This window comes from Melospiza georgiana, chromosome 11, assembly GCF_028018845.1.
Source record: "Melospiza georgiana isolate bMelGeo1 chromosome 11, bMelGeo1.pri, whole genome shotgun sequence".
Classification (NCBI taxonomy): domain Eukaryota; kingdom Metazoa; phylum Chordata; class Aves; order Passeriformes; family Passerellidae; genus Melospiza; species Melospiza georgiana.
The window spans coordinates 857,425-884,044 of record NC_080440.1 but is presented as its reverse complement, the minus strand read 5'-3'; the positions used below and the strand labels follow the sequence as shown (position 1 = coordinate 884,044).

Genomic DNA, 26,620 nt, shown 5'->3' with positions numbered 1-26,620 from the left:
AGCAGAATGTGTTCAGGGTAGATGGAGTTTCTGGCTTTGGCACTGTTGGGGACACTCTGTGTGTCCTGCTGCCTGCTCCTGTCCCTGCGGGTGTCACCTCGGTCAGTGGTGGCGCAGGTGGCAGTGCCACTCCCTGTGGGTGTGTGCAGTGCTGGGGATCATTTCCCAGCCCTGATGCTGCTGGTGCCCAGTCCTGCAGAGGGATGTGCAGCTGTGTCACAGCCCTGGCCAGGCTGGGCCTGTCTGAGCCCAGGCTCTGTGACCCAGGGAGGAGCTGGGGGTGCCCCCATCCCTGGAACGGCCCCAGTGCCCCCGTGCCCAGCTGGCAGCAGCCCTGCCGTGTGCTGCAGGAGAGGATCTTGTTTGTTTGGTTCTGCAATCTCTCATTGCTCCTGTCAGCCCTGAGCAGCACAAACACCTTTAATGATCTCAATTTGCAGCACGAAGTGGAAGGGGACTTTTCAAACCGCTGGCCTGCAGAATGGCCGTGTGCTGGTTGCTCCTGCTCCAGGGGGAGTGAGGCTGAAACAACCAGATCCTGTACAGCTGGGACTGAGCTGGAATGGGGAGTGTGGCTGAAACCCCCAGTCCTGCACAGCAATGTGGGTGATTTCTGTCTGAGAGGGGTGTCGGCAGTGTGGGGTTGGTGTGTGCAGGCCACCCCAGGCACCCGTGCTGTTCCCTGTTTGGGGTCTCCTTTCCCACCTGCCCTTGTTGGTCACTCGGGGAGGAGGTGGCAGCCGAACATCCCCGTCCCTGTGAGTGCTGAGAGCCTGGCACTGCCTGCCAGCCCTGGGGCACTCAGCAGGGCTGCAGGGACTGCAGCTGCCCCAGGTTCCAGTGGCACATCAGGGGCTGGCACCTGCCAAGAGCCTGGTGACAATTACAGCGGCCAAGCCTTGCTGCTTTGTCTCCATTTGTGTTGATCAAATCTGCAAGCAAACTCCTTTAATAAACTGCATGAGCAGCTCTGGGAGCTCCTGGCTTCGAGCTGCTTCTGTAGATCCCCAACATGACCCAGCTGTGTTTGCAAAATGAAATTCTGGTCCCACACGGATGCCAGTGCCGAGGGTGGTGGAGCAGAAATGATGACAGATGTGTCAGATTGTGCCTGTTTGCTTCAGGGAGCAGAGAGAAATTCCACAAAGCTGACTGAGAGCTCTGCTCACATCAGCCTGTGTGACCAGCCCTCAGAGTTGCAGTGTTTGAGCAGGGCACAGAGTTCCTGACAGGCCACATGTGTGGAGTGGGTCAGAAATAATCTATTACATGTCCTTGAGCACTGATTTCTGCAGCAGGACTGCAATATCAGAGGTGTGATGTGGAATTCAGAGTGTCCCCAGCTAGTTGTTCACAGGATGGACAGTAATGGCTGGACATTGGGGCTGGAGCACCTGGGACAGTGGGAGGTGTCCCTGCCATGCCAGGGTGGCACTGGGTGGGATTTGATGTCCAAACCAGTTTGGGATTCTGGGATAATTCAGATTTTCCCTCTTTCTAAGCCACCTGAGGATAAAAAGTTGTCTTGGATTAGCTCTGCTTTCAGAAGATAGTTTTGCCCTAACCTATCCATTTAAAGAGACAAGAGCTGTGTGTTATAAATACACATTTGGAAGCATATGCTCTTTTTTCAATTAAGAAAATATTATGCAGGGGCTGCAGGATGAATACTGAAGATGCATGGTCCACCCCCTTCCATTAGTGAGAAGACAACACAAATCTGTAGGCAGATATAAAAGCATTAAAATAATTAATTTTCCATTTTATTGTGCGTCAACAGAAATGCATAATAATAAGCATTTTTGCAAAAACTGTGGATTAAGCATTTTTCCCTCCATCAGTGGTGTGCTGGCAATGTCCTTGCTTTAATGTAGAACAAATGGCCCTTGGATCTCATTAAAGATGGTGCTCTGAGAGTTCTCAGTGCTGCTGGGGCAGAGCAGCAGGGCTGCTGGAAAAAGGTGACAAAAGACAAAGGAGGAGTAGAAATGAAAGGGAAATAAAGAGGGCTGAGAATTGATTCTTGTGGGAACCCCAAAGAGGAGGTGGGAGAGAGCTCTGCCCCTCCTGGGGTGACAGAGCAGTGCTGGGGTGGCTCTGGGAGGAGCAGGGAGCACCCAGGGACTGGGCTGGGACTGTGCTGGGGACCCCAGGGAGGGGCTGGGATAATGGGATGGGATAATGGGATAATGGGATGGGATCCATGGGATTGTGGGATGGGATAATGGGATCCATGGGATGGCATGGCATGGAATAATGGGATGGGAAGGAATGGGATAATGGGATGAGATGGAGCATTGTGAGTTCCCACTGCAGCTGGAGCAGCATTCTCTCTGGCTTATCACCACTGTTATCTCTTCAGGGATTTCAGTTGATATTTTGCAGAAGACTCTGCCGAGGATGTGTTATTGACATATTCTTAGCTTAAAACCATTATCACGGCAAATCCCTGGATTTAGAAGCTAATTACAAGACATTAATAGCTGAGCCTGAAGAGCTAAGTCATGCAAATATTGCTGTCTGCAAAGTGGAATATACACAAATGTCTGAAGTGCTGAGTTAGGAGCTGCAGTCTGGAGGTGGCAATAAATCTGAGCCCAGTCCTCGCCGCTGGCTGCTGTGTGTCCCTGAAATTAATGGCACCATCATTATGAAAGTGGGATCAGGGAACGTGGCTATTTTCTTCCCTGAGTAGGTTAATTACCACTAATGTAATTATTTTTGTACTGATTTTTATTTTAATCAAACATTGCACGAAACAATTAAGTTCAGAACAAATGGCTTATTATGGAAATGTTTGTGGCGGAGGGAAGCAAAGCAGCAATGTTTGAATTATCCCCAGATATTGAGTTACTTTATTCATTAACATGAACAATTACATTAGGCCTTATGAGACAGACTAAGCATTTCTTGTTAATGTTTGTTCTATAGTGAACATAATGAGAATGTATATTGGGAGTGGGTGCAGTGGAAGCATTCAGGAGCTGGGGATGGGTGGGAGCAGGGAGAGCATCCTTCCTTCCCAGGGATGCAGGGATCCAATCCCTCTTTTCAGGAGCAGACCTCTAGAATATCTCTCGTTATTGAGGGATTGTTTTTACAGCATTCACAGAAAGACTCTTGGTACTCCAGTGTGAGCAGAGTGTGACAACTTCAGGGTTTGTGTTTTCACAAATATGAAATGAAGATGATACAGGATCTATTTTGATTTAAATTAGGAAAGTGCAAGTTAATTCTTCAATTTAAGACTTGCCCATCCAAGTCTTCCTGTCTGTATGAATAATTAAGGCAGCTGATCCAAGAAACTCATCTGAGAACTTTGCTTGTAGGGAAAATCATGGAGCTTGTCAGCACTTAAGTGACCTAATGAAAAATAGCTGAAATGTTGTTTTTGATGACACTTATTCACATCTATGGCAGGGGGTCAGGTTATATGTTTGGAAAGGACACACAGAGAGCAGCTGCTGGAGCCACTGAGGGGCTGCTGGGCTGGTACCTGGTGCTGGGAATGCCAGGCCCTTCCAGGCTTCCAGTCTGGGGCTCCAGTGCTGAACCTTCCTTGTTCTTGGGGGCTGGGGAGTGGCTTTAGTCAGGCACATTTGGAATGATTTGTGAGTCCAGTTTTCCACAGTCCTTGGGAGCCTTTGTTGCCTGCCTTGGGGCTCAAGACTCTGCAGACTGCCGAGTAAGTGAGACTTTCCATGTATTTAATGTAATCATTTATCATTTGCATTCCCAGAAGCACATGTGGTATTTCAAAAGCTGAATGTGACTTTGAAATTAAATATTATCTAATTATTGCTTTTTTCAGTGATGACCATTTTCTTTGTCCTTCATATTTCTCTCCTGGCTTCTGTAGCAGAGCCTCCCCCATTCTCACTGATCCCATGCCCTATAGAAACACCTTCCCACCTCATTTCACACCTTCTCCTGGTCAGTAGCAGTTCCAGGAGGGGAGGTCTCTGCTCTGTCTTGGTAAGAAGCCCCAAGGTTTGTGGGAAGCAGCCTTGCAAGTCTTAAGTCCTGCCTTCCCTTGAGGTTTGCAGAGTTGTTATAATTCTCATGTGGTTTATCTGGGCTTGGATGTCATTCCATCAGACTGAACAAGCAATAGAAATGAGAAATGGAGGCAGTGAGCACAGTTAGGGCTCACACAGAGGCCCCAGGGTGTGGCTTTGGGACTGTGCCCATGGGAACTTTATCCACTCAGGGTTTGTGTGTTGGGGCTCCCCTGAGTTCCCTCCCTTCATTCCCAGCTTATGTCTGTGGCTGCCAGCCCTAACCCTGACCCTGTGTGTGTCCCTGTCCCACAAATGGGGGAGATGCAGTGGGGCGGTGGGGTGTGCAGCCAGGCCTGACCCTGACCCTGTTTGTCCTTCCCCAGATGGAGGAGAGGCAGTGGGGTGTGTTCTCTGTGTATGCAGCCAGACCTAACCCCACCCTAACCCTGACCCTGTTTGTCCCTTCCCCAGATTGAGGAGATGCAGTGGGTTGTGTTCTGTGTGTATGCAGCCAGCCCTAAGCCAGGCCTGACTCTGACCCTGTTTGTCCCTTCCCCAGATTGAGGAGATGCAGTGGGGCGGGGATGTGTGTTCTGTGTGTATGCAGCCAGCCCTAACCCCACCCTAACCCTGACCCTGTTTGTCCCATCCCACAGATCGAGGAGATGCAGTGGGGCAGGGATATGTGTTCTGTGCCCCGCTCGGTGTGCAGCCAGCCCTAAGCCAGGCCTAACCCTGACCCTGTTTGTCCCTTCCCCAGATGGAGGAGATGCAGTGGGGCGGGGATGTGTGTTCTGTGTGTATGCAGCCAGCCCTAAGCCAGGCCTAACCCTGACCCTGTTTGTCCCTTCCCCAGATGGAGGAGATGCAGTGGGGCGGGGGCGTGCGCGCCGTGCCCCCCTCGGTGTGCAGCCAGCCGTGCCGGCCGGGCGAGAGGAAGAAGATGGTGAAGGGCATGCCGTGCTGCTGGCACTGCGAGCTGTGTGACGGGTACCAGTACCAGGCCGACGAGGTCACCTGCCTGCTGTGCTCCTACAACGAGCGGCCCAACGAGAACCGCACCGGCTGCCGCTCCATCCCCATCATCAAGCTGGAGTGGCACTCGCCCTGGGCCGTCATCCCCGTCTTCCTGGCCATGCTGGGCATCGTGGCCACCATCTTCGTGGTGGCCACCTTCATCCGCTACAACGACACGCCGATCGTGCGCGCCTCGGGCCGCGAGCTCAGCTACGTGCTGCTGACGGGCATCTTCCTGTGCTACATCATCACCTTCCTGATGATCGCCAAGCCCGACGTGGCCGTCTGCTCCTTCCGCAGGATCTTCCTGGGGCTGGGCATGTGCATCAGCTACGCGGCGCTGCTCACCAAGACCAACCGCATCTACCGCATCTTCGAGCAGGGCAAGAAGTCGGTGACAGCGCCGCGGCTCATCAGCCCCACCTCGCAGCTGGCCATCGCCTCCAGCCTCATCTCCGTCCAGCTCCTGGGCGTCTTCATCTGGTTCGCGGTGGACCCGCCCAACATCATCGTGGATTACGATGAGCAGAAAACTATGAACCCCGAGCAGGCGCGAGGAGTGCTCAAGTGTGACATTACGGATCTACAAATCATTTGTTCCTTGGGCTATAGCATTCTGCTCATGGTGACGTGCACTGTGTATGCCATCAAGACTCGGGGGGTCCCGGAGAATTTTAATGAAGCCAAACCCATTGGATTCACTATGTACACTACCTGTATAGTATGGCTTGCCTTCATTCCAATATTTTTTGGCACTGCCCAGTCAGCAGAAAAGGTAGGTGAGAGTGCCCAGGATCCGCTGTGCTTGCGGCCACGTGCTGGTGCTCAGCTTTCCGTGGATTTCCAGCTGAGCTCTCCAGCCGCTCGTTCCCGACTCGGGGCAATCTGTGGCACCGTTTTCCTTCCCCGTTTAGCTCGTGGGCCATTCATTTAAAGAACTGGCAAATGATCGATAGCAATCACGTTAGCCATTAGTTTTATTGTTGCATCTTTTTCAATTGTTTCTTTACAGGAGGATAAGTGGGAATTAGCTGTCATATTACCCACAAAGAGGCATCTCCTAACTAAATCACTTTGAATACAAGATGTAAGCAGGAGAACTGTCAAAAAAATACCCAGGTGGGCTCCTGCCTCTGGAGCTGAGGGCAGTGTGGAGTGTGATGAGTGCTCTGCTCACAAACAGCTCCAGGACACATTTACACTACGGTGTAAAGGGCCTGTCCTGAGCTCCAGGGGCTGGGCCCGGCGGCTCCAGCTGATGCTCCATGATGCAGATTCACCTTTACTTCTCCCTGGAGAAAAGCTGCCATTTCAGAGGGATTTGGCAAACACCACCACGTCCAGTATTTAGAGAGCAGTGGTGATACTGGGCTGTCCCAAACTGCTGTCAGTCTGTTTTACCCCTCCACCCAGCCCAGCCTGTGTCCCCATGTCCCTGTGTTCCTGTCCCCGTGTCCCTGTCCCCATGCCCCCACAGGGCTGTGCAGCTCCTGAGCTCTGTGACCAGGCTCGGTGCCCAGCCCCTGCCCTGGGGCTGTCCCCTCCTGCCCTGCCCTGCCCAAGGCTGTGCTGCAGGAGCTTTGCTGCTTTTCCTCCTATTCTGGCACTCCTTTTGGGTGGGGGTGCAGGGATTGTGCTTTTTGGTGCTTGCCACTGATTTCCTGTCAGATATTCCCTCTGGAAAATATTGTGCCTTAGCTGAGGAACGCATGTCTGCTGAAATGGAAATTGCACCTGCTGGAAAGTCTCATGCAGCACGATCCCTTCAGCTGAGCAGTGGGGTTATATATAACACTGGGGTTCCAGGGGATGGGTTTATTTTATTTTATTCTATCGATAAATACAAGCATAATGTTGTTGGGTGGAAGGCATATTGTAACCACCTGCCTTGTTCAGGGCAGAGAATAACACCTCCAACAACAAAAAACCAAACCCTGAGCAAAGTGCTGCAGGTAATTCATAAAAGGTGAATAATTCAAGCAGGAGCTGCTGCAGCAGGTGGAAGAAGGCCGGAAATCTGAGATTCTCCAGGATGAAGATGAGCCGTGAGGAGCAGGAGAGGTGGGACGTGGTAAAAGCAGATATCAGACATTTTTACAGCTTGAGTTCACTCACCCTGTTTCTCTGTCCACATCAGAAATGGAGAGAAGGTGTGGCTGGCTGTGATTTATGGCTCAGCTCTGATTTATGGGCTGTGTTATCCTGTACTGTGTGTCCTGCTCTCCCTTCCTGGGCACTGTGCAGCTCTGGGCTGTGTTATGCTGGATGGATTTTGTGTATCCTGAAAATGCTGTGCCAGCTCTGGGGCAGGGTTTGTGCTGTCCCTGCTCAGACAGGTCCTTCCTTTAGAGTGTACTTGATGGAAAGCCACTGTGGCTTTCAGCTGAAGGAGGGGAAGTTTAGACTGGATATCTGGAAGGAATTCTACCCTGTGAGGGTGGGGAGGCCCAGGGTGCCCAGGGAAGCTGAATATTCCCCCAAAATCTCATTTTCTCAGAGTGTGTCATTGGGCTGATGGAGACAGAGATGTCATTGTTATGTTTTCATGTTTCAGAGAGGTTCTGCTGCCTCAGAGCTCTGATTGCTTTTATTTAGTAATTGTGCTGAGATTAAACAAATGCATTGCTGGATGTCTGCAAGCCAGGGAGAGCTGTCAGAGTGCTCCTGAAATACATCCTGCCAGTGGGGCTCTTCTCCTGAATGATCTTCAGGGCTTTTATCAAATTCAAAAAGTTCTAGCTGTGCCTCTGAGTGAGGGGTGACTGCTGTTCAGCCACTGTGGTTGCCCTGCCTGGGAGTTTTGCTCTTCCTGCAGTGATGAGAAATGGGGGAAAGGTGAAATAGGGAAAAGAGCTGTCACCTTCCATCAGCTTGTTTCTGCATAACTTTCACTTGTAAACTGTTGGGGTTTTCGGGGGGGGTTTGTAGGTTTTGCAATGAAATTTGAGGTGCCTAGTCCCATCAGCTCTTCCACCTTCCTTCTTGTTTCTCTATTTTTTTCAGTGCCCCTTTTATTCAAATCAATAAGCAGGGCAAGTCAGGCATATTTGGCAGCAACACTTTTACTTATTGTGTTGAGTGTTCCATAAATACTATAATTTGAAGGCACATGCAAAATGGGTCCTTGTTCAGATTAAATAATGTCACATTAGCACAGGAGCACTTCAGTCTCTGTTCTATTTTTCGGTGGAACTAAGTTACCCTTCAATTCTGTGTAACACAAATACCAATTAGCCAGGTAGGACACACGTTTATTTTCTCCCTTGGGAAGGCTTGGGCTGACAGTTGCTATAGCAACTCTGCATGTGTGCATTTGGGAGTTAGGAGGAATTTAATGCAAGATTTGTTGGCGTTTCACACTGTGGGATGGTGGAGGAACCCAGGCTCTGAGGCTCCCAGGGAATGTGCCTGGCTCTGCCATCATTTGGGGCTCTCCCAGGCACAGCTTTTGTGCATTGCAGCTTTTGTTTCAATCTTTCAAATTACTTTGCTTAAAGGAGGATTCTGACACCAGGAATTTCTCATTGATGCACTTTCACTTCATTGTCTGCATGTTCAGGTGCTGAAGTTCCTAATTCCATCCAGCCTGGGCTGTGTCCCTGAGAGCAGCCTGGAATCTGGGGATCTGGCACTGCAGCTGTCCTGAGTGCAGCCTGAACTGAGGAGCAGCTTCAGCTCAGGCAGTTCTGACCTCCACGAGCTCTGGAGAGCCTCAGAGCACAGGGTACTCCAGAAAATCCACTTCTTTGGAGTACTGGAGTTCCACCTTTAATTGGGGAGAAATTGGGTGTTCTCTGAAATATTCAGTGGAATTTTTGGAAGGCTGATGACCTTCACTACAAAGGTGATCCTGGCCTAGGTTTTTATCAGGTTATACAACAACACTGCTGAAAAGTGCATTAAAACCCTTGTGGAAACCTCTGAGTGTCTGTGGGGTTTCAGTTCTAATTTCTGCAGAACTGAACAAAAACTTCAAGCACAGCTCCTGGGTAAAGTTCTCAGTGAGATTTCCTTTGTTACCTCCTGCACTCATTGGCCTGGTTCTGGAGTTGGCACTGGGGTTTGGGAAGGTTCTGGAGCTGGCACTGAGGTTTGGGAAGGTTCTGGAGCTGGCACTGGGGTTTGGGAAGGTTCTGGGGCTGGCACTGGGGTTTGGGAATAGATATGGAGCTGGCACTGGGGTTTGGGAAGGTTCTGGGGTTGGCACTGGGGTTTGGGAATAGATATGGAGCTGGCACTGGGGTTTGGGAATAGATCTGGGGTTGGCACTGGGGTTTGGGAAGGTTCTGGGGTTGGCACTGGGGTTTGGGAAGGTTCTGGAGCTGGCACTGGGGTTTGGGAAGGTTCTGGGGCTGGCACTGGGGTTTGGGAATAGATATGGAGCTGGCACTGGGGTTTGGGAAGGTTCTGGGGTTGGCACTGGGGTTTGGGAAGGTTCTGGGGTTGGCACTGGGGTTTGGGAAGGTTCTGGAGCTGGCACTGGGGTTTGGGAAGGTTCTGGAGCTGGCACTGGGGTTTGGGAAGGTTCTGGGGTTGGCACTGGGGTTTGGGAAGGTTCTGGAGCTGGCACTGGGGTTTGGGAAGGTTCTGGGGCTGGCACTGGGGTTGCTGTGCCAGGGATGGCTGGGGAAGGAGTCCCTGCTCCTCACGTGGTGTCCTGGAAGAGCAAAGGCATTTGGGAATGAACAGGTTCCCCAGAGTGCTGTAACCCCCAGCAGGGCTCTCTGGAAGGGGTTCCTGCCCCTGCTGGGTCCTGGCACGGGTTCCCCAGCACTGCCAGGCAAAGGGAGGCGGCAGGTCTGGTCTGCGTGCTGCCAGGGCAGGCGCTGGCAGGCAGGGAGGAGCACACGTGCACACCCAGAGTGAAACGGGCGCTGATTGCGGTAATTAGATGCTCCTCGGAAGACCATAAATTAACGGTGATTATGATTCCTGGAAGAACAGAAGCAGAAGGTGCAGTAACGTGGCTCTGCTTTATCACATTTGCTGCATTGTAATGCTCCTTTAATGTTAATATGTACTTTTGTAGTAAAACCTAATTGCAAACACTCTGAGCAGGAGGAGCCCAGGGCCACAATCGTGTTCCACGTAATTACCTGGCAGGGGGGGCTCCCCCAGCCAGCAGTGCCACCAGCACAGCAGATGGGGCTGGCACAGGGCTGTGCAGGGAGGGCAGAGCTGGGGATGAGCCCCAGCCCATGGGATGAAATGTTTGGTTATTGGAGAGCTCTCTGTGCCAGGGAGCAGCAGGACCAGGCTGGGTTTGCTGTGCAGGGAGGGCAGGGGATGAACCCCAGCCCATGGACTGAAATATTTGGTTATTGGAGAGCTCTCTGTGCCGGGGAGCAGCAGGACCACATTGTGTTTGCTGTGCAGGGAGGGCAGAGCTGGGGATGAACCCCAAGCCATGGGGTGAAATGTTTGGGGTTTAGGAGCAGCAGGACCACATTGTGTTTGCTGTGCAGGGAGGGCAGAGCTGGGGATGAACCCCAAGCCATGGGGTGAAATGTTTGGGGTTTAGGAGCAGCCAGGGAGCAGCAGGACTGCACTGGGGTTTGCTGCTCTCTCGCAGGGGACACGGGCTCAGTTAAGCAGAAGTGGCTCCATCCCTGTCCCCAGGGGCTGCTCTGTCACCAGGGACCCTTTGAAGCCTCTGAGTGGCTGCTTTGATGTCTGATGTTGGCACTGAGGGATCTCTTTGCTGTGATAATTCCAGCCTTTTCCATTCCCAGCTGTGCTGAGGAGACAGAAAAGGGAAATTGTTTGGAAGATGGGAACATAAATGGAGCCCAGAAGGGAGAGGGCATCACAGAGGTGGCAATCAGAGAATATCCTCAGCCGGGAGGGACCCAAAGGGATCCCCCAGCCCAGCCCCTGGCCCTGCCCAGACAGCCCAAATCCCACCCTGGCATCCCTGGCAGGGCTGTCCAAAGGCTCCTGGAGCTCTGGGGCTGTGCCCATCCCTGGGCAGTGCCAGCACCCTCTGGGGATGAACCTTCCCCAAAATCCAGCCTGGGGCTCCCTCCGTGGCACCGGGGCAGCCCTGGCAGCTGCACCAGCTCCTCCCCAGCCTTCTCCATCTCCACTGTGACCATTCTGCACCAGCCCCAGGTGCGGGCAGGCTCTGTGTGATGGAGCAGCAGATTTGGGAACATTTTGGTGCCATTCCACCTGTGAGCCTGGCCCGTGGCTCTCAGCATCCCCAGCTCTGGGCAGCCCCTGCCCTGGGCTCACCCTCTGTGTCACACAGGACAAGTGGGGAAGGAAGGTCCCTTTTCCCCTGGGATTTCTGGTGCATGCTTAACTGCCTCTGGCTAAAAAGCAACACAATCTTTAAAGGGAAAAACGTGTAGGTGTTTAATGCATGGTGTTGACACGTACTTTTTTTGTTCCTCTTTTTTTTTTTTTTTTTTTTTTTTTTGGAAAACGTAGCATTGTCAGGAGGGTTTTGCATCTGAAAAGCCAGCCCTGCTCGGGCCCTGGCAGCCCTATCAACAGTTCTTATCTGCAGCACGAGCTGACAGCCCCTCACCGGGAAATAATTACAGCTCCGTGGAGTCCAGGGCAGTAATTACTGTGTTGGTGAAACTTTGCTCTGTGCCTGCCTTGTGATATCTCTGAGTGTCAAACCCCGCTGGGCTGACAGCATCATTTCCTTGCACAGACCCTGCCCCGCTGCTGGGCAGGGCTGGGGCAGCCCAGGAGAGCTCAGCCTGGCCAAGCCCTGTGCTGGGATTAACGCTGAGAGGGGCTGGGGATGGAGCTCGGGTGAGCCCTGCTGCAGAAATCCCCAGCTCCCTTTGCTGCTGCTTTGTTTGGAGCGAGCTCCTCACCCTGCAGAGCATCCCAGGGCACACAGAGCCAGCCCAGCCCGGTGTGAGAGAGCAGAGCTCAGCCAGGCTCTGCCCCCGTGTTGTACAAACACAATCTGCTGTTTGGAGGCAGAAATAATGGCTGCTGATTCTGAGCTCATCAGCAGCGGAGCCTGGAGGGCCCCTTCAGTACAATGGCAGTTATGCAGGTGGTTCTCATTTCCTCGCTGAAGGTGGGTGCTGGAGTCAGGCTTTGCTCTCATCGGGGCTTTCAGCAGCAGGAATTGGTCCTTGAGCACTCCTGGCAGCTCCTGTGAGTGGGTGATGAGAGCAAAGGGCCCCAGATGCAGCAGCCCTGCAGAAGGAGCGTCCCTCATGGCCGGAGTGGAGCTTCCCTTCTGTTTGCTTTAGAATAAACAGGAACAGAAGGAAGGACAAGGAGAAGTGCCAGGGGAGGAGCAGGAAGGGCCAGGGGAAGTGGAAGTCTTGCTTGGCATGGGTGACACAGAGAGTGAGTGACATCCCAGGGCACTGCCAGGGCACCATCCTGCCCCAAACCACTGAGGGTGAAGGGAGCATTCAGCCCTGGAGTCAGCTATCCAGGGAACGGGTGGGAAGGGACCCCAAAGCCCACCCAGTGCCACCCCTGCCATGGCAGGGACCCCTCCCACTGTCCCAGGCTGCTCCAGCCCCAGTGCCCAGCCTGGCCTTGGGCACTGCCAGGGATGCAGGGGCAGCCCCAGCTGCTCTGGGCACCTGTGCCAGGGCTGCCCACCCTGGCAGGAACAATTCCTTCCTGGTATCTAAACCTGCCCTCTTTCAGCCTGTTCCTCCAAAATCAGCGAAAAGCCCCAAGCTGCAGGCACAGGAAAGGGAATCCCCTCTCCACACAGCAGGGCCTCTGTGGATCCTGGAGACAGATCTGGGCATGCTCTGACACCAGCATCAGCTCCTTTGAGCTCAGCACAGCTGGGCACAGCTGCCTCTGCAGGGGAGAACAGAGCTGCTCTGCAAGGACCATCTTCAGTGCAGCAGGGCCAGTCCGAAAGGTAGGACTCTGTACATAAGAGAGCAAAAGGTAGGACTCTGTACATAAGAGATGGGGACAAAAATATCGACTGGCAGGATTTATTTGTTATTCTAAGTGGTTTAAGCAGGCATGTAATAATAATAAAAATAGAAACCATCACGCTCACTCATAGAAATTGCCTCATGTTTTGTCTTTGAGGCATAAGCTTAGCAGAAGGTTAAAGAGAATCAACAGTGGATTTTTGTAGACTAAAGCAAAAAATTTGCGTCCCAACCCTACCATGTCCAAAGTGATTTGGGGGGTGTTTGTATTTCTGCAATAGCAGCTTTTCTTGCGCTGTTAATTGCTCATTAAACACCATCCATTCAGTCTTTAGCTGCCTCTGCCTCAGCAGGGAAAGCTGAGGCTTAGCCCTGCCCAGGCTGAGCCTCATGGTTTCAGCAGTGACAAATAATGTGTGTGTTGTAAATTGAATAACTTGAGTGTTCACAAGCTCCACGTTGGCCTTACCTCTAGAGACACTTATTTAAGAGAGGGAGTAGGAGGACAAAACAAGCGAGGAACAATATGCTCTCATCTTCCTCTTGTTCCTCTGATTTACATCTCCGGCATCAGAGCAGCCTGTAATGCTTAATGGAGATAATTAAATATCATTTGGAGACAAGATAGCTCTTTTTAGCGGGAGCAGCTCGTGCTGCACCTCGGAGCTGGCAGCAGTAATTCACAGGGAGCTGCACAGGAGAGGCACGGGAGGCTCAGCAGACTCTCCTGGGTGGCAGGAAGGGAAAGCAAAGGAAATCAATTCCTTTAGCCAAGGTGCTTAAACGTGATTAGAGCTGAAGAAAGTCTTGTGAAAACTGGTATTAGGGAGTAGTTAAGATTTATTCTGGTGCCTTAATTGGAGGACCAAGGAAGTCAAGTGATTTGATTCTCCAGAAGTTGAGAATCAATGTTGTTTTAGCAGGTTTTATTGACTGGAAGATGAACTCTGATAATGACTGCAGATAAGGAAGGGAGGTCAGGCCTGCAGATGTCCCTGGTGGTGCAGAAGGGACGAGCCCTGTCCGGGCTGGGTCTGATGGGACTGAGCCAGCCTTTGCTGGGGCACAGCCCAGCCTGGGCTGCCCGTGTGTCCCCTGGGGCTCGGGGGCTGCCTGGAACCCAGCCCGGGGTCCTGGGCTTGGGAGGTGATGCCCAAAACAGCAGCGACCAGGTCAGGTCCCACAGTAGCATGGTCTGGGACAGGTCCCACAATAGCATGGTCTGGGACAGGTCCCACAATAGCATGGTCTGGGTCAGGTCTCACAATAGCATGGTCTGGGTCAGTCCCACAATAGCATGGTCTGGGACAGGTTCCACAGTAGCATGGTCTGGGTCAGTCCCACAGTAGCATGGTCGGGGTCAGGTCCCACAGTAGCATGGTCTGGGACAGGTCCCACAATAGCATGGTCTGGGACAGGTCCCAAAGATTCAGGTCCCAAACAGCATGGACAAGGTCAGGGGCCTAAGAAGCGGCTGGGCTTATCTCAGCTGGGCTGGGCTCGGCTCGGAGCAGAACCCAGCTCACTGCTCTCTGTCCAGGCCTGGCCCAGCCCAGCCCAGCTTGGAGCAGAAGCCCAGCTCAATGCTCTCTGTCCTGGCTCAGCTCATAGCAGGACCCAGCTCAATGTCTCTGTTCTGGCCTGGCCCAGCCCAGCTCAGAGCAGAACCCAGCTCAATGCTCTGTGTCCTGGCTCAGCTCATAGCAGGACCCAGCTCAATGTCTCTGTTCTGGCCTGGCCCAGCCCTGCTCAGAGCAGAACCCAGCTCGGTGCTCTCTGTCCCCTCATTGGCAGCAGGTTCCGTTTGTCCCCAGGCCCCAATCCTGTTTGTTCTCAGGCTCCTGGAGGCTCCTGGGGCTGCAGCTGCTGCAGCTGTGCAGTGCAATGGAGCACCAAACGACTCTGGGGAGGTTTCACAGCGCTCAAGGTACCAGTGGCCAGGCTCTGCTTTTTTATCCTGTTCAGACCCATTAATCAGTTACAGATCCACATTCGTGTCTGCAGCTCCTCTGTCAGGCCAGGGATGAGTTAAACACGTGAGCTGGTTTGGGTGTAAACTCGGGCTTTTCTCCCCAGATTGCTCAGTCTGAGCACCCCAAATGCTCTGAAGGGTTCGCAGGGAATTGTGGTGGCGTCTGGGGGTCTGACTGACTGAGTGTGGGAGGGAATTTTGGAGTTAACTTGGAGCCGGGGATGGAGTGGGAGCTGCAGTGGCATTGTGCAGGATGGGATGGGATCACCTCTCAGGTTTGGGCACTGCTGGAATTGTGCAGGATGGGATGGGATCACCTCTCAGGTTTGGATATAGCTGGAATTGTGCAGGATGGGATGGGATCGCCTCTCAGGTTTGGATGTAGCTGGAATTGTGCAGGATGGGATGGGATCACCTCTCAGGTTTGGATATAGCTGGAATTGTGCAGGATGGGATGGGATCGCCTCTCAGGTCTGGGCACTGCTGGAATTGTGCAGGATGGGATGGGATCACCTCTCAGGTTTGGATATAGCTGGAATTGTCACGGCAGCGCTGGTCTGAGATGCGGGTTTGCTTTATTCCTGCAATGAAAGGCAGTGTTAGATAATTAAGAGAGAAGCGCTTCCCTGATGCTCCGGGCTGATGCACGCGGGTGCCTCCCGAAGATCCGGGGGATCGTGGAACGGCTGGAGTTTGGCAGCTCCTGAAACGCCAGACTTTGGTAATTAAATCTCATTGAAACGAGCACCTAAATGATGATGTATTCGGTGGGATTACCCATCGCCAGCTTGGCATGACAATAACGCCCGTGTGCGTGTCACAGCCCCAGGACCGCGCGGAGCCGGGGAAGCAGTGATGATGATGATGATGATGATGATGATGATGCACCGGGCAGTTGCCATGGCAACGCTGTTCTAATTGTGACACAGAGCAGCAGCAAGAATCGGCTGTCTCCAGTCACGGAGTTAATGAAATGCAAACTGGCACGGCCCTGGGGGAATGCTGGCCAGGAGGAGGAGGAGGAGGAGGAAGGCCTCCGGTGCAGGGACAATCGCAGCCCCGGCCCTGCTCGGGGCTCTCCTGCCCGGAGCTCTGCCGTGGGATGAGCGGTGAGGAGGGGTCGGGGCAGCCCCTGGGGCCGGCACGGAGCTGGGGAGAGGAGCACAGAGCCTCCAAAGGGCATTTTCAGCCAGGGAGATGCTGCTGGTGGCTGGCGCAGCTTCAGGGGAGCTTTGGGCATCTTGGTTCTGGCAGGGGCAGCTGAGCGGCCCTGTGTGGGTCCTGCCCGTGTGGGGCTCCATCCTTTTTATTGTTTTGATGTTTAAGTTGCTGTTCTTTAGCACAAGGAATTATTTTCCTTGTGCCAGGGTTTAAACTCCCACCGATGGCTGGTCAGGAGCAAAGGCTTTGCTGCCTTACCCAGGAATCTTCCGTTCCTTCAGCAGCTCGACCACACTCGCTGCTCACTGTCACCTTTGAGACAATGAAATCATTTTCAGGGAATGGTTCGAGTTGGGAGGGACCTTAAATCCCACCCCTGCCATGGCAGGGACACCAACCACTGTCCCAGGTGCTCCAGCCCCAGTGTCCAGCCTGGCCTTGGGCACTGCCAGGGATCCAGGGGCAGCCACAGCTGCTCTGGGCATGCTAACAAATGAATGAATGAATTAATAACAAAAATAAATGAATTGCTGACTGCTCCGGTCCCCAGCACACTCCACAGTCCATACCCAGCACTGTGGGGCCTCAGGACATGTCCAGCCATAACGAGTTTTTTCTAAGTAGCCAAAGCAATTTGTAAATGCTCTGCTTTAACTAATAATTACATTAGCATTTCAAAAGTCACTGAAGAAATGGCTGGCTTCATATATGTATATTTGTCATGTTCTTTACTGCCAGTGCTCTGCTGCAAGGGCTTTAAAGAGCAGTAATAATGTGGGATTATCCTTTCCCTCTCCCCCTCCTGCACTGGCACTGCCTTGCACTTCAAATTCCCCTGAAGGTGTGCAAGCAGAATTAGACCTCACTTTGTATGCAAATCCGTGGAGTGGATTCTCAGTGTGGGGCCGGGTCAGACCTCAGTGACACTGAAGGATTGCAGCTGGCTTGGGGCATTTGTGGCACTGGGGGGGCTGAGGTGACCCAGGCAGGGCTGGGCAGGGCCATGGGCACCTCCTGGCACCGGCTGGGCAAGGAATGGTTTGTGGGGCTGGTTTGAGGTTCTGCACACTGGCTGGGCTGGGAGGACACTGGGAAGACTGGGCTGCCCCAGTACAAAGGGCAGTGGTGGGGTGGATGTGGCACTCGGGGCTCTGGTCTGGGGCACAGGGCAGGGAGCAGCCGAGGGCTGATCTTGGGGGGCTTTGCCCAGCTCGGGGACTGTGTGACCAGCAGCCCCCAGGGCAGGGCTCATGGGGGCTCCTTCCCTCAGTCTGCTCTCGGGGAGCCATACAGGAGGGACACAGGCTGTGCATGAAGTGCCTGCTCCCTGAAATGGGCACCCTGGAGTGCCCAAACCAAGAGCAGGTTGGGTGGGTTTGGCAGAAACGGTGCCCAGCTGGTGCCAGCAGGGCCTGCCCAGGGCTGTGTGCATGGGCACCTCTCACTGCAGCCCCCAGGGCTGTGTGCATGGGCAGGGCTCACTGCACACACCCAGGGTCACTGCTCACATCCAGGGGCTGCGAGCGGCCAAGCTGTGGGGTCACAGTGAACATCTGGCACCCAGCTGTGCAGGGGAACAAGTTTTGTTCTCCTGGGAAGGCCAGAGGGTTTCAGGGATGGGGAATGCTTGGGCTGAGATTTTGTGAGCCTGGCGTGTGGGTCATGGAGCATGTTCAGTGGCTGAAGCCAGTGGAGGCAAAGGGAATTTATTAACTGGAGTGTCTCAGGAAAAGAGCAGCTTGATCTCAGGGAAAGCCTTCCAAGTGGGCCAGACTGGCTGGATATAAACCAAGCATTTATGTGGCTGGGTCAGGGCAGGCAGAGTTGGAGTGGAAGGACAGAAAAAGGTGTTGGAGATGAACCTCCTGTGGGATCTCTGCTCTCGTTAGGGCAGGGCCTGGGCTGGAGCAGCTGGGTGTTCATCCTGGCAGGAGTGCAGCTGGGTGGCTCAGGAGAACCTGAGAGGGATGGGCACAGGGTTACAGCTCAGTTCCAGCCAGTCAGGGCAGGAGGAGCCCTGTGCTGGGGCTGCCTTGCACTGCTGGCCTGGTCAGCCCCTCTCCTGAGGCTGCCTTGAGGCTTCACTTGCTCCTTTTGCTTTGTTTTCTCAGTATTAGCTTGCTGTGTGTGACTGGGGGACTCTTAGCGGCGCTTGTTGTATTTATTCTGGATTATGGGTTTAATTTTGCAAGGTTTGAGCACCTGAGGTGAGAGGGCTGCTGGCCGCCCTGGCATGTGGCTGTGTGATGTGCTGGGCAGGGGAACAGAACTGCAGCCCCGGGCTGGTGCAGAGCCCGAGGGGGAGAGGAGCACCCGTGCCCGTCCTGCCAGGCTGTGAGTGATGCTGGCAGTGCTCTGCAGGGCTGGCATGGCAGGGCTGCACGCACAGCTCCCATTGCCGTGGCAACCTGGCCACATCAGGGCTGCTGTGCCTGAGCCTGGGCTGGCCCCGAGCCCCCTGAGCCCCTGTGCCAGCCTGGCCCTGAGCCCCTGATCCTGGGCTGGCCCTGAGCCCCCTGAGCCCCCTGAGCCTGCCCAGCCCTGAGCCCCTGAGCCCCCTGAGCCTGGCCTGGCCCTGAGCCCCCTGAGCCCCCTGTGCCAGCCTGGCCCTGAGCCCCCTGAGCCCCCTGTGTCTGCCCAGCCCTGAGCCCCCTGAGCCTGCCCAGCCCAGATCCCACCTGCCCACACCCTGGGGCTGCAGGAGCTCCTCCTGCTCCTCCCATCCTGCTGCTCCTCTCGGGAGGAGCGCCTGTGCTCCCGATGCTCCCTGCCCTGCCTTCCTCCTGCAGCTCCCTCAGGGCTCCGTGCAGAGGGAGGCAGAGCAGGGTCTGATCCCTACTGGGCATCCCTGCAGCTCCCAGGAGTCATCCAGCCCTGGAGCTTAGAGGAGCCATGGATCCCTGCAGTTTACAGGAACCACGGATCCCTGCAGCTTGCAGGAGCTGTGCATCCATCCCTGCAGCCTCCAGGAGCTGTGCATCCATCCCTGCAGCCTCCAGGAGCTGTGCATCCATCCCTGCAGCTTGCAGGAGCTGTGCATCCATCCCTGCAGCTTGCAGGAGCTGTGCATCCATCCCTGCAGGCTCCAGGAGCTGTGCATCCATCCCTGCAGCCTCCAGGAGCTGTGCATCCATCCCTGCAGCTTGCAGGAGCTTTGCCTGCAGTTCACTGTGCAGCTGTTTGGTAAAGCAGGGCTGTGTGTGTTTAGGGGGAGGCTGCCTGGGCTCCATCCCTAAAGGCAATGTTTGATCCTGGCATGTTTCTGGGCCCAGCCGGGACTCTCTGCTGTGCTGCATGGCCGTGAGCAATCTCATGGAATGCTCCAGAACCTTCCACAGCTCCTCTATGAAACTGGGCATGGGGGTTTGGCATCTGCGGATATTGGTGACTGCAGGGTTGGAGAAACCTGGTGTGGTGGGGACATTGTGTGTTCCTGGGGACACTGTGTGTCCTTTGGGGACATTGTGTGCCCTTTGTGATGTTATGTGCCTTCTTGGGGACATTGTGTGCTCCTGGGGACATTGTGTGTCCCTGGGGACATTGTGTGTCCTTTGGGCACACTGTGTGCCTTTGGGGACATTGTGTGTCCTTTGGGGACATTGTGTGCCCTTTGTGATGTTATGTGCCTTCTTGGGGACATTGTGTGTCCCTGGGGACATTGTGTGCTCCTGGGGACATTGTGTGTCCCTGGGGACATTGTGTGCCCTTTGTGATGTTATGTGCCTTCTTGGTGACATTGTGTGTCCCTAGGGACATTGTGTGTCCTTTGGGCACATTGTGTGCTCCTGGGCACATTGTGTGTCCCTGGGGACATTGTGTGCCCTTTGTGATGTTATGTGCCTTCTTGGTGACATTGTGTGCCCCTAGGGACATTGTGTGTCCCTGGGGGCATCATGTGTCCTTGGTGATGTTGTGTGCCCCAGTGCCAGCCTGTGCCAGCCCCAGCCCTGTGCAGTGCCCACCACCCTGCAGAGACAGCCCTGGGGTCTGACATTATTTCCCTCAAAATCTCGAGCTCAGGGTTGCAGGGTTGGGTTTTTTTCTCCTTTTACATTGAATTATTCAATAGCTGAAGTGAGTAAAATTAAAGATTTCTAGACTGGTGACGTTTGGAATGTAAGAAGGATAGCAAAATCTGTTTCATTTGAACTCTAATCTCTGGTCATGTATAAAATGAATAAAATGCAATAAGTGTGGAGAAATATGATTTACAACAGCAGCCAGAGTCTGGCTCTGAATGCCCAAAAATGCCAAGATTGTGTGTCAGTCAATTTAGCAGTGCAGTGGCGAGGGGAGCAATGAAATGAAGGCTTGCTCTTTTTGCTCTTTTTTCCTTTCCTTTTTTTTTTTTTTTTTTATTTTTTGTTTTTTGGAAGAAGTGACAGATGAAGAATTATTTCTAGCTCAAAAAAGCCAAGTGCTCAGCCCGTGAGAGAGGGAAAAGCCATTATTGTAATAATAGAAGTGGAGGATGTGCATTACTCCTGCTGCACTTTGTGTTTGTCTCCTTTAGTGATGTGTAACTTATTTTAGAGCTATGATCACAAATAGGAATGCCAAGCAAGAGACGTTAGACAGTTCTGAGGACTGATAATGGCATTTCTGGAGCTCTTCCCTCTGGCTGTGCCTGAAATCCAGCCAAGCCCTGGCTGGAGTCCCTGGGTGAGCCAGCAGGGGTGGGAGGTGTCAGGACCCTCCTGCAGGGGAGCAGCCCCTGCCTGGGTCCTTCATCCACTGCAGTGTGTCCATCCCTGGGGAAATGTGGGCAGCAGGACGGGGCACCAGGAGAGGGGCTGTCCCTCTGCTGTCACCAACCAGGCCAGGGATCCCATCCCACTATCCCATCCCAACCCACTATCCCATCCCATGGATCCCATCCCATTATCCCATTATACCATCCCACCCCATGGATCCCATCATCCCATCCCATCCCATGGATCCCATCCCATTATACCATCCCATCCCATGGATCCCATCATCCCATCATCCCATCCCATTATCCCATCCCATCCCATCCCATGCCATCCCATGGATCCCATCCTGTTATCCCATCCCATCATCTCATCCCATTATCCCATCCCATCATCCCATCCCATGGATCCCATCCCATTATCCCATCCCATCCCATCCCATCCCATCATCCCATCCCATTATCCCATCCCATCCCATCCCATCCCATCCCATCCCATCCCATCCCATCCCATCATCCCATCCCATCCCATCCCATCCCATCCCATCCCATCCCATCCCATCCCATCCCATCCCATCCCATCCCATCCCATCATCCCATCCCATTATTCCATCCCATCCCATCCCATCCCATCCCATTATCCCATCCCATCCCATCATCCCATCCCATTATCCCATCCCATTATCCCATCCCATCCCATGGATCCCATCCCATTATCCCATCCCATCCCATCCCATCCCATGCCATCCCATGGACACCATCCCATCCCATCCCATCCCATTATCCCATCCCATCCCATCCCATTATTCCATCCCATCCCATGGATCCCATCCCATCCCATCCCATCCCATCCCATCCCATCCCATCCCATTATTCCATCCCATCCCATCCTGTTATCCCATCCCATCCCATCCCATCCCATCCCATCCCATGGATCCCATCCCATTATCCCATCCCTCAGTGGGATCCTCGCCCCAGCAGGGCAGAGCTCAGTGCCAGGGCACAGAGCAGCAGCAGCAGCAGCAGCAGGAGGGACCAGGGGGAGCAGAAGCTCTCCTGCCTAGGGCTGGGGGTGCACAGAGCTCACTGCAAACCCCCCTGCCCTTGCAGGGTCACTTCTCTTGCACATCCTCGACCCTTCTGTGCAAGGACCCTGAATTCCAGGGAGGCACCAGCTCCAAACCCCTTCCATCCCCTGCAGGCCTGAGCCAGAGCTTTTCTTGGTGATGACTCCCAGGCAGCTCCTGGGCCCCTTTGCTGCCTCTGAACCTGCCTCAGGAAGCCAAGGCAGCCCTTTCTGCAGCACTGGAGGAATGTGCTCAGCACTGTGTGTGTGACTCGTGGGGCTGCCTCTGACACTGCTTCAGTTCTCTCTCAGCCATCAGATGCTGCCTGAAAGCAGCACTTGCTTGTTTCCATTGCTGCTCTGTCCAATTATCTGGCTAATTTAATTTCCTTCCAGATAAGCTGTTAGAGTTTCTCTTGCAGGCTGGAGGGACAAAATTCCTCCTCTCTGCATCTGCATCAGCACCCTCAGAGCAATTCAGCATTTGCTATTTTGAATTATCACACAAGCTATGGATATAACCCATAAATGTTTATTTTTGGTGCATGCAAATTTCTTGCATAAGGAGGTTCCTAATATAAGGGAACAAGCTGTATAAAATACTTAGCTGGAATAACTGAGATGTTTAAAATACAGACATTCACTCCAGCTCTCCTCCACACGTTTGTGTGAACCACAAGCTGGCACACTGGATGTGCTGGGTGCTCTGGGGACGTGGGAATGGATGGTGGCTCTGACAAGGTGACATCAGGAGCAGCAGGTTCAGCCTGCAGGCACTGGGAGTTGGGAGTTTGTGCTGTTAGTCCTGCTCACTCTGTGCTGGCTGCCTCTGCACGTGGCCCTGCAGGGGAGCCTCTCTGGGAATGTGAGTGAGGATTCCTGTGGATGGCTGAGCCTCCTGCTGCCAGCAACTGCTGGGACAGGATCCCTGCATCCCTGCATCCCTGCATCCCTGCACCCCTGCATCCCTGCATCCCTGCACCCCTGCATCCCTGCATCCCTGCTGCGGGTGCTGCCACAGGGGCTGCGACATGACTCTGCCCTCAGCAAGTTGGACTTTTAGGTGCGTCTGTTGGGGGAATTCTCATTTTGTTGGCATAAATTGTTATTGGGAATGAGGAATTGTTCCCTGGCAGGGTGGGCAGCCCTGGCACAGGTGCCCAGAGCAGCTGGGGCTGCCCCTGGATCCCTGGCAGTGCCCAAGGCCAGGCTGGACACTGGGGCTGGAGCACCTGGGACAGTGGGAGGGGTCCCTGCCATGGCAGGGGTGGCACTGGGGGGGATTTGGGGTCTCTTCCCCCAAACCACTCTGGGATTCTGGACATGCAGCCCATTCTCTGAGCCACCCCACAGGGGCTCTCTGTGCCTGCCTTGCTATTTCTGCTCTGATGGCTGTGATCAGCACAACTCCTGTGATTTCTGTGTACATCAGATTTGTTTATAGACCTTGACACTTGCACAACACATGCAGAAAAGCCAGTCCTTTATTCATATGGCCAGTTCTTTATTCACATGGCCAGTTCCTTATTCACGTAGCTCATTCTTACAGGAAATATCAGAAGGCACTGTATTAAACCTATCTGGTTAACAATACACTGAAACTCACTGAGGGTCAGAAAATGGCTTTTGTGCCTGCCCACCAAATCCTTCTATTTCTGGATGGTTTACATATTGTGTTCACTGATTGCCACGGGACAGATTTCTTGTTTTTTACAGGCGCAAATGGTTCTCTTACCAGAAGGGTTTGTGCTGTAGCTGCTTTCATTCTGCTTTAGTTGTGCTAGCTGCTTTCATTCTGGTTTGTGCTGTAGCTGCTCTCATTCTGGTTTGTGCTGTAGCTGCTTTCATTCTGGTTTATGGTTCTAGCTGCTTTCATTCTGGTTTATGGTTCTAGCTGCTTTCATTCTGGTTTGTGCTGTAGCTGCTTTCATTCTGGTTTGTGGTTCTAGCTGCTTTCATTCTGGTTTGTGGTTCTAGCTGCTTTCATTCTGGTTTGTGCTGTAGCTGCTCTCATTCTGGTTTGTGCTGTAGCTGCTTTCATTCTGGTTTGTGCTGTAGCTGCTTTCATTCTGGTTTATGGTTCTCTAGCTGCTTTCATTCTGGCTGCTGGTTTGATAGAGCACCAGGGCCCAAACCACGTATTATAATGTCTCTCCCTGCATGCCCCAGGTGCTGGCACCTGGGTGGGTCTGGGGTCCCCAGGGAGGGCACAGGGCTCCTGCAGGAGGGGCAGGGCCCTCTCCCACCCCTTGCACCCCCAAATCCCCCAGGGCACGTTTTGCATTCCCGTCCTTTCACCTCCCATGGTTTTGCAAACACACGGCACAGGGGAAGCTAATTTTAATTTTTATTAAAAAGTTTTTCTCATTCTTATATTTGCACAACATAATGTAGAGAATGAGACAGAATCTTCAGATGACCTGGAAAAGCCTTCTGGGAGATTTATAAACCGTCTACTTCAGCTGTAAGAACGTTTGTTTTAATTCCCATATAAAAGTGAGATAAATTGGCTTGTAATAGCACGAGTCCAAAAATATCTCAAGTTACCACTTTATTTCCATATTGCAACATAACACAATTCAGTGCATAATTAGAAAGCTGAATTAGGGAAGAGGAACAGTTGCTCCTGATTAGACTGAAGGCAAAGCTTTAGCCTGCAAAAAGGGTTCTGACTCCTAAAGGGACTTTTCAAAGCTCTGCAGCTCTGAGTTAAGTTGTTCTATAAACCGGAGGCTCAGTTCTTCTGGCCCAGCAGCTGGAAATCTCTCCTGGGTTGGCAAAGACAGAGGCCTGATCCTGCAGGGCTCTGCTTCCCAGAGAAATCACGGTTCGTGCAAAATTAGCCAGTGATGTATTTTGTTGTATAAAAATTGCCCGTTATTAGATGTGTGTATTCCAGACCAGTCCAATTTTCTCTCAAGGTTTGGAAGGCAATTTTTGTGATTTGCATGAATAAAGCAAGAATCTGGAAAACATAAAAATCTAAAATTCAAATGGAAATCACTTATGTAAAAGCCGTGATAAATCTAGGTGCTTTTGCATGTGAATGATGTCCTCGGGGTTGGGTTTTCTCCAGTGCCTGCTTCAAACTCGCTGCATTTGCAATGCAGTGTGTGGAGTTAAGATTTGTCAGAAGTCAGAGTGTGCTGGAGAGAGATCTGGGTGAGGGTGACCCTTCAGAAGGGTTTGTCCCTCTGTCAGAGCAGATGTGGCTCCAAACCCTGCAGGGAAGTGGCCAGGGAGACCAACACCAGATTGCTTTAGAGAGCCTGGATTTCCTCTGGCAACACTTCCAGTCATGGCAGGGACCCCAAATCCCACCCAGTGCCACCCTGCCATGGCAGGGACACTCCCACTGTGCCAGGGTGTCCCAGTGTCCAGCCTGGCCTTGGGCACTGCCAGGGATGCAGGGGCAGCCCCAGCTGCTCTGGGCACCTGTGCCAGGGAACAATTCCCAGTCTCCCATCCATCCCTGCCCTCTGGCAGTGGGAGCCATTCCCTGTGCTGTCCCTCCATCCCAGGTAAATGTTCTCTCTCTCTCTCTCTGCACTTTCTTGTGGCTCCTCCAGGCCCTGCAAGGCCACAGCTCTGTCACCCCAGAGCCTTCTCCCCTCCAGGCTGGATAAGCTCCACCCCAGTTCTCATTCATGTCGAGTCTGAGTATCTCTCACTAAATCTGCATCTTAATTTCTTAATTTAATCTCAGGTTTGGGAGCTGCCAGGTTCAGCAGGCAGCTGTAAAAGGCACGCATGAGTTATTAGAGTCCCATTGTCAGTTAAATCTGATCCTTTGTACTTTAAGTCACCCATTTGCATTCATCTAAAATGCTTCCTGAGAATTTATCAGAAGAAGTGAAATAAGAAATGGAATAGTTTCACGTAAACTGCATTTTTATGTCTGACTGGTAAAACCACAAAGCAGAGATAAAACACATAAAACTGAGGCTCTGCATAATAAGCATATCTATTAGTTTCCCTTATCTTTAGGCTGCTCCCATTTGTCATGAGAAGCTTTGTGTGTCACTCATCCCTCCTTGTTCTACAAACGCTCTTTTCTGCCTCCCTTTTATCTCCCATCAGCGTCTGCAAGGTGGGAGCTCTGGAGGTGCTGCCAGAGACCCCTTTGATTAAATAATCATCTCACCTTCAACCCCTTCCCAGCAGGAGAAATCAAACCCAGCTCCTGAGCTGCTGCTGCTCAGGATGGAGGGGAAGGGTTGGACCCAAGGCTGAGGCAGCCCCAGTCAGTCCAGTTCCCCCCTGGGGCACAGCAGCTGCTGCAGGGTGCCCTAATTACATAAATCACAATTAAACTGTGGGACCTTGCTGTGGGAACTGTGCTAAGGCCCCTGCAAGTCTCGGGCACTGAGGCTGTTGGTGGGTCAGGCAGAGCATTTGTGTGGGACATCACGGTGGCTGCAGGGCAGAGGTCTCAGCTCCCTCATCTGCATTGCAGACTGGTTAAAAATCGGTGTGAAATGTGTGTGTGGGTGTGTGAACTGCTGCAGCCTGGCCAGGCCTGTGGTGCATAACATGCAAAGTTGTTAAAAATTCCTTTACAACTGGTGTTTGTGTGTGAGGTGCTGCAGGCTGGCCAGCCCCTATGTGTAATGTGTGCAAATTTGTTAGAAATTACTTTACTGTGGTATTTATGCTTGAACTCCTGCAGGCTGGCCCAGCCCTATGTGTAACACATGCAGACTGGTTAAAAATTACTTTACTGTGGTATTTATGTTTGAACTGCTGCATCCCACACCCATGGTGTGTAACTCATGCAGACAGGTTGAAATCCCTTTCCAGCAGGTACTTATTTGTGTGTGAAGTGCTGCA

The 26,620-nt window shown here is 52.9% G+C and overlaps 1 protein-coding gene across 5 annotated transcripts in view; it reads left to right on the top strand.

Annotated features, from left to right (window-relative positions):
- The window catches only part of GRM7 (glutamate metabotropic receptor 7), a 160,692-nt gene that overhangs the window by 115,064 nt on the left and 19,008 nt on the right, over positions 1-26,620 (top strand). For 3 of the 5 annotated variants that reach the window (XR_009115079.1, XM_058032116.1, XM_058032115.1), the window contains exon 8: positions 4,858-5,793. The exons of 1 other annotated variant lie outside the window; for it this stretch is intronic. Coding sequence is in view for 3 of the 4 variants with exons in the window: in XM_058032116.1 (XP_057888099.1) it covers positions 4,858-5,793 (936 nt within the window). In the remaining variant the exon portion in view is untranslated. Of the gene's footprint in view, positions 1-4,560; positions 4,645-4,857; positions 5,794-26,620 lie in introns of those variants that run through there. One more of the 5 variants, XM_058032118.1, reaches the window with a different exon arrangement.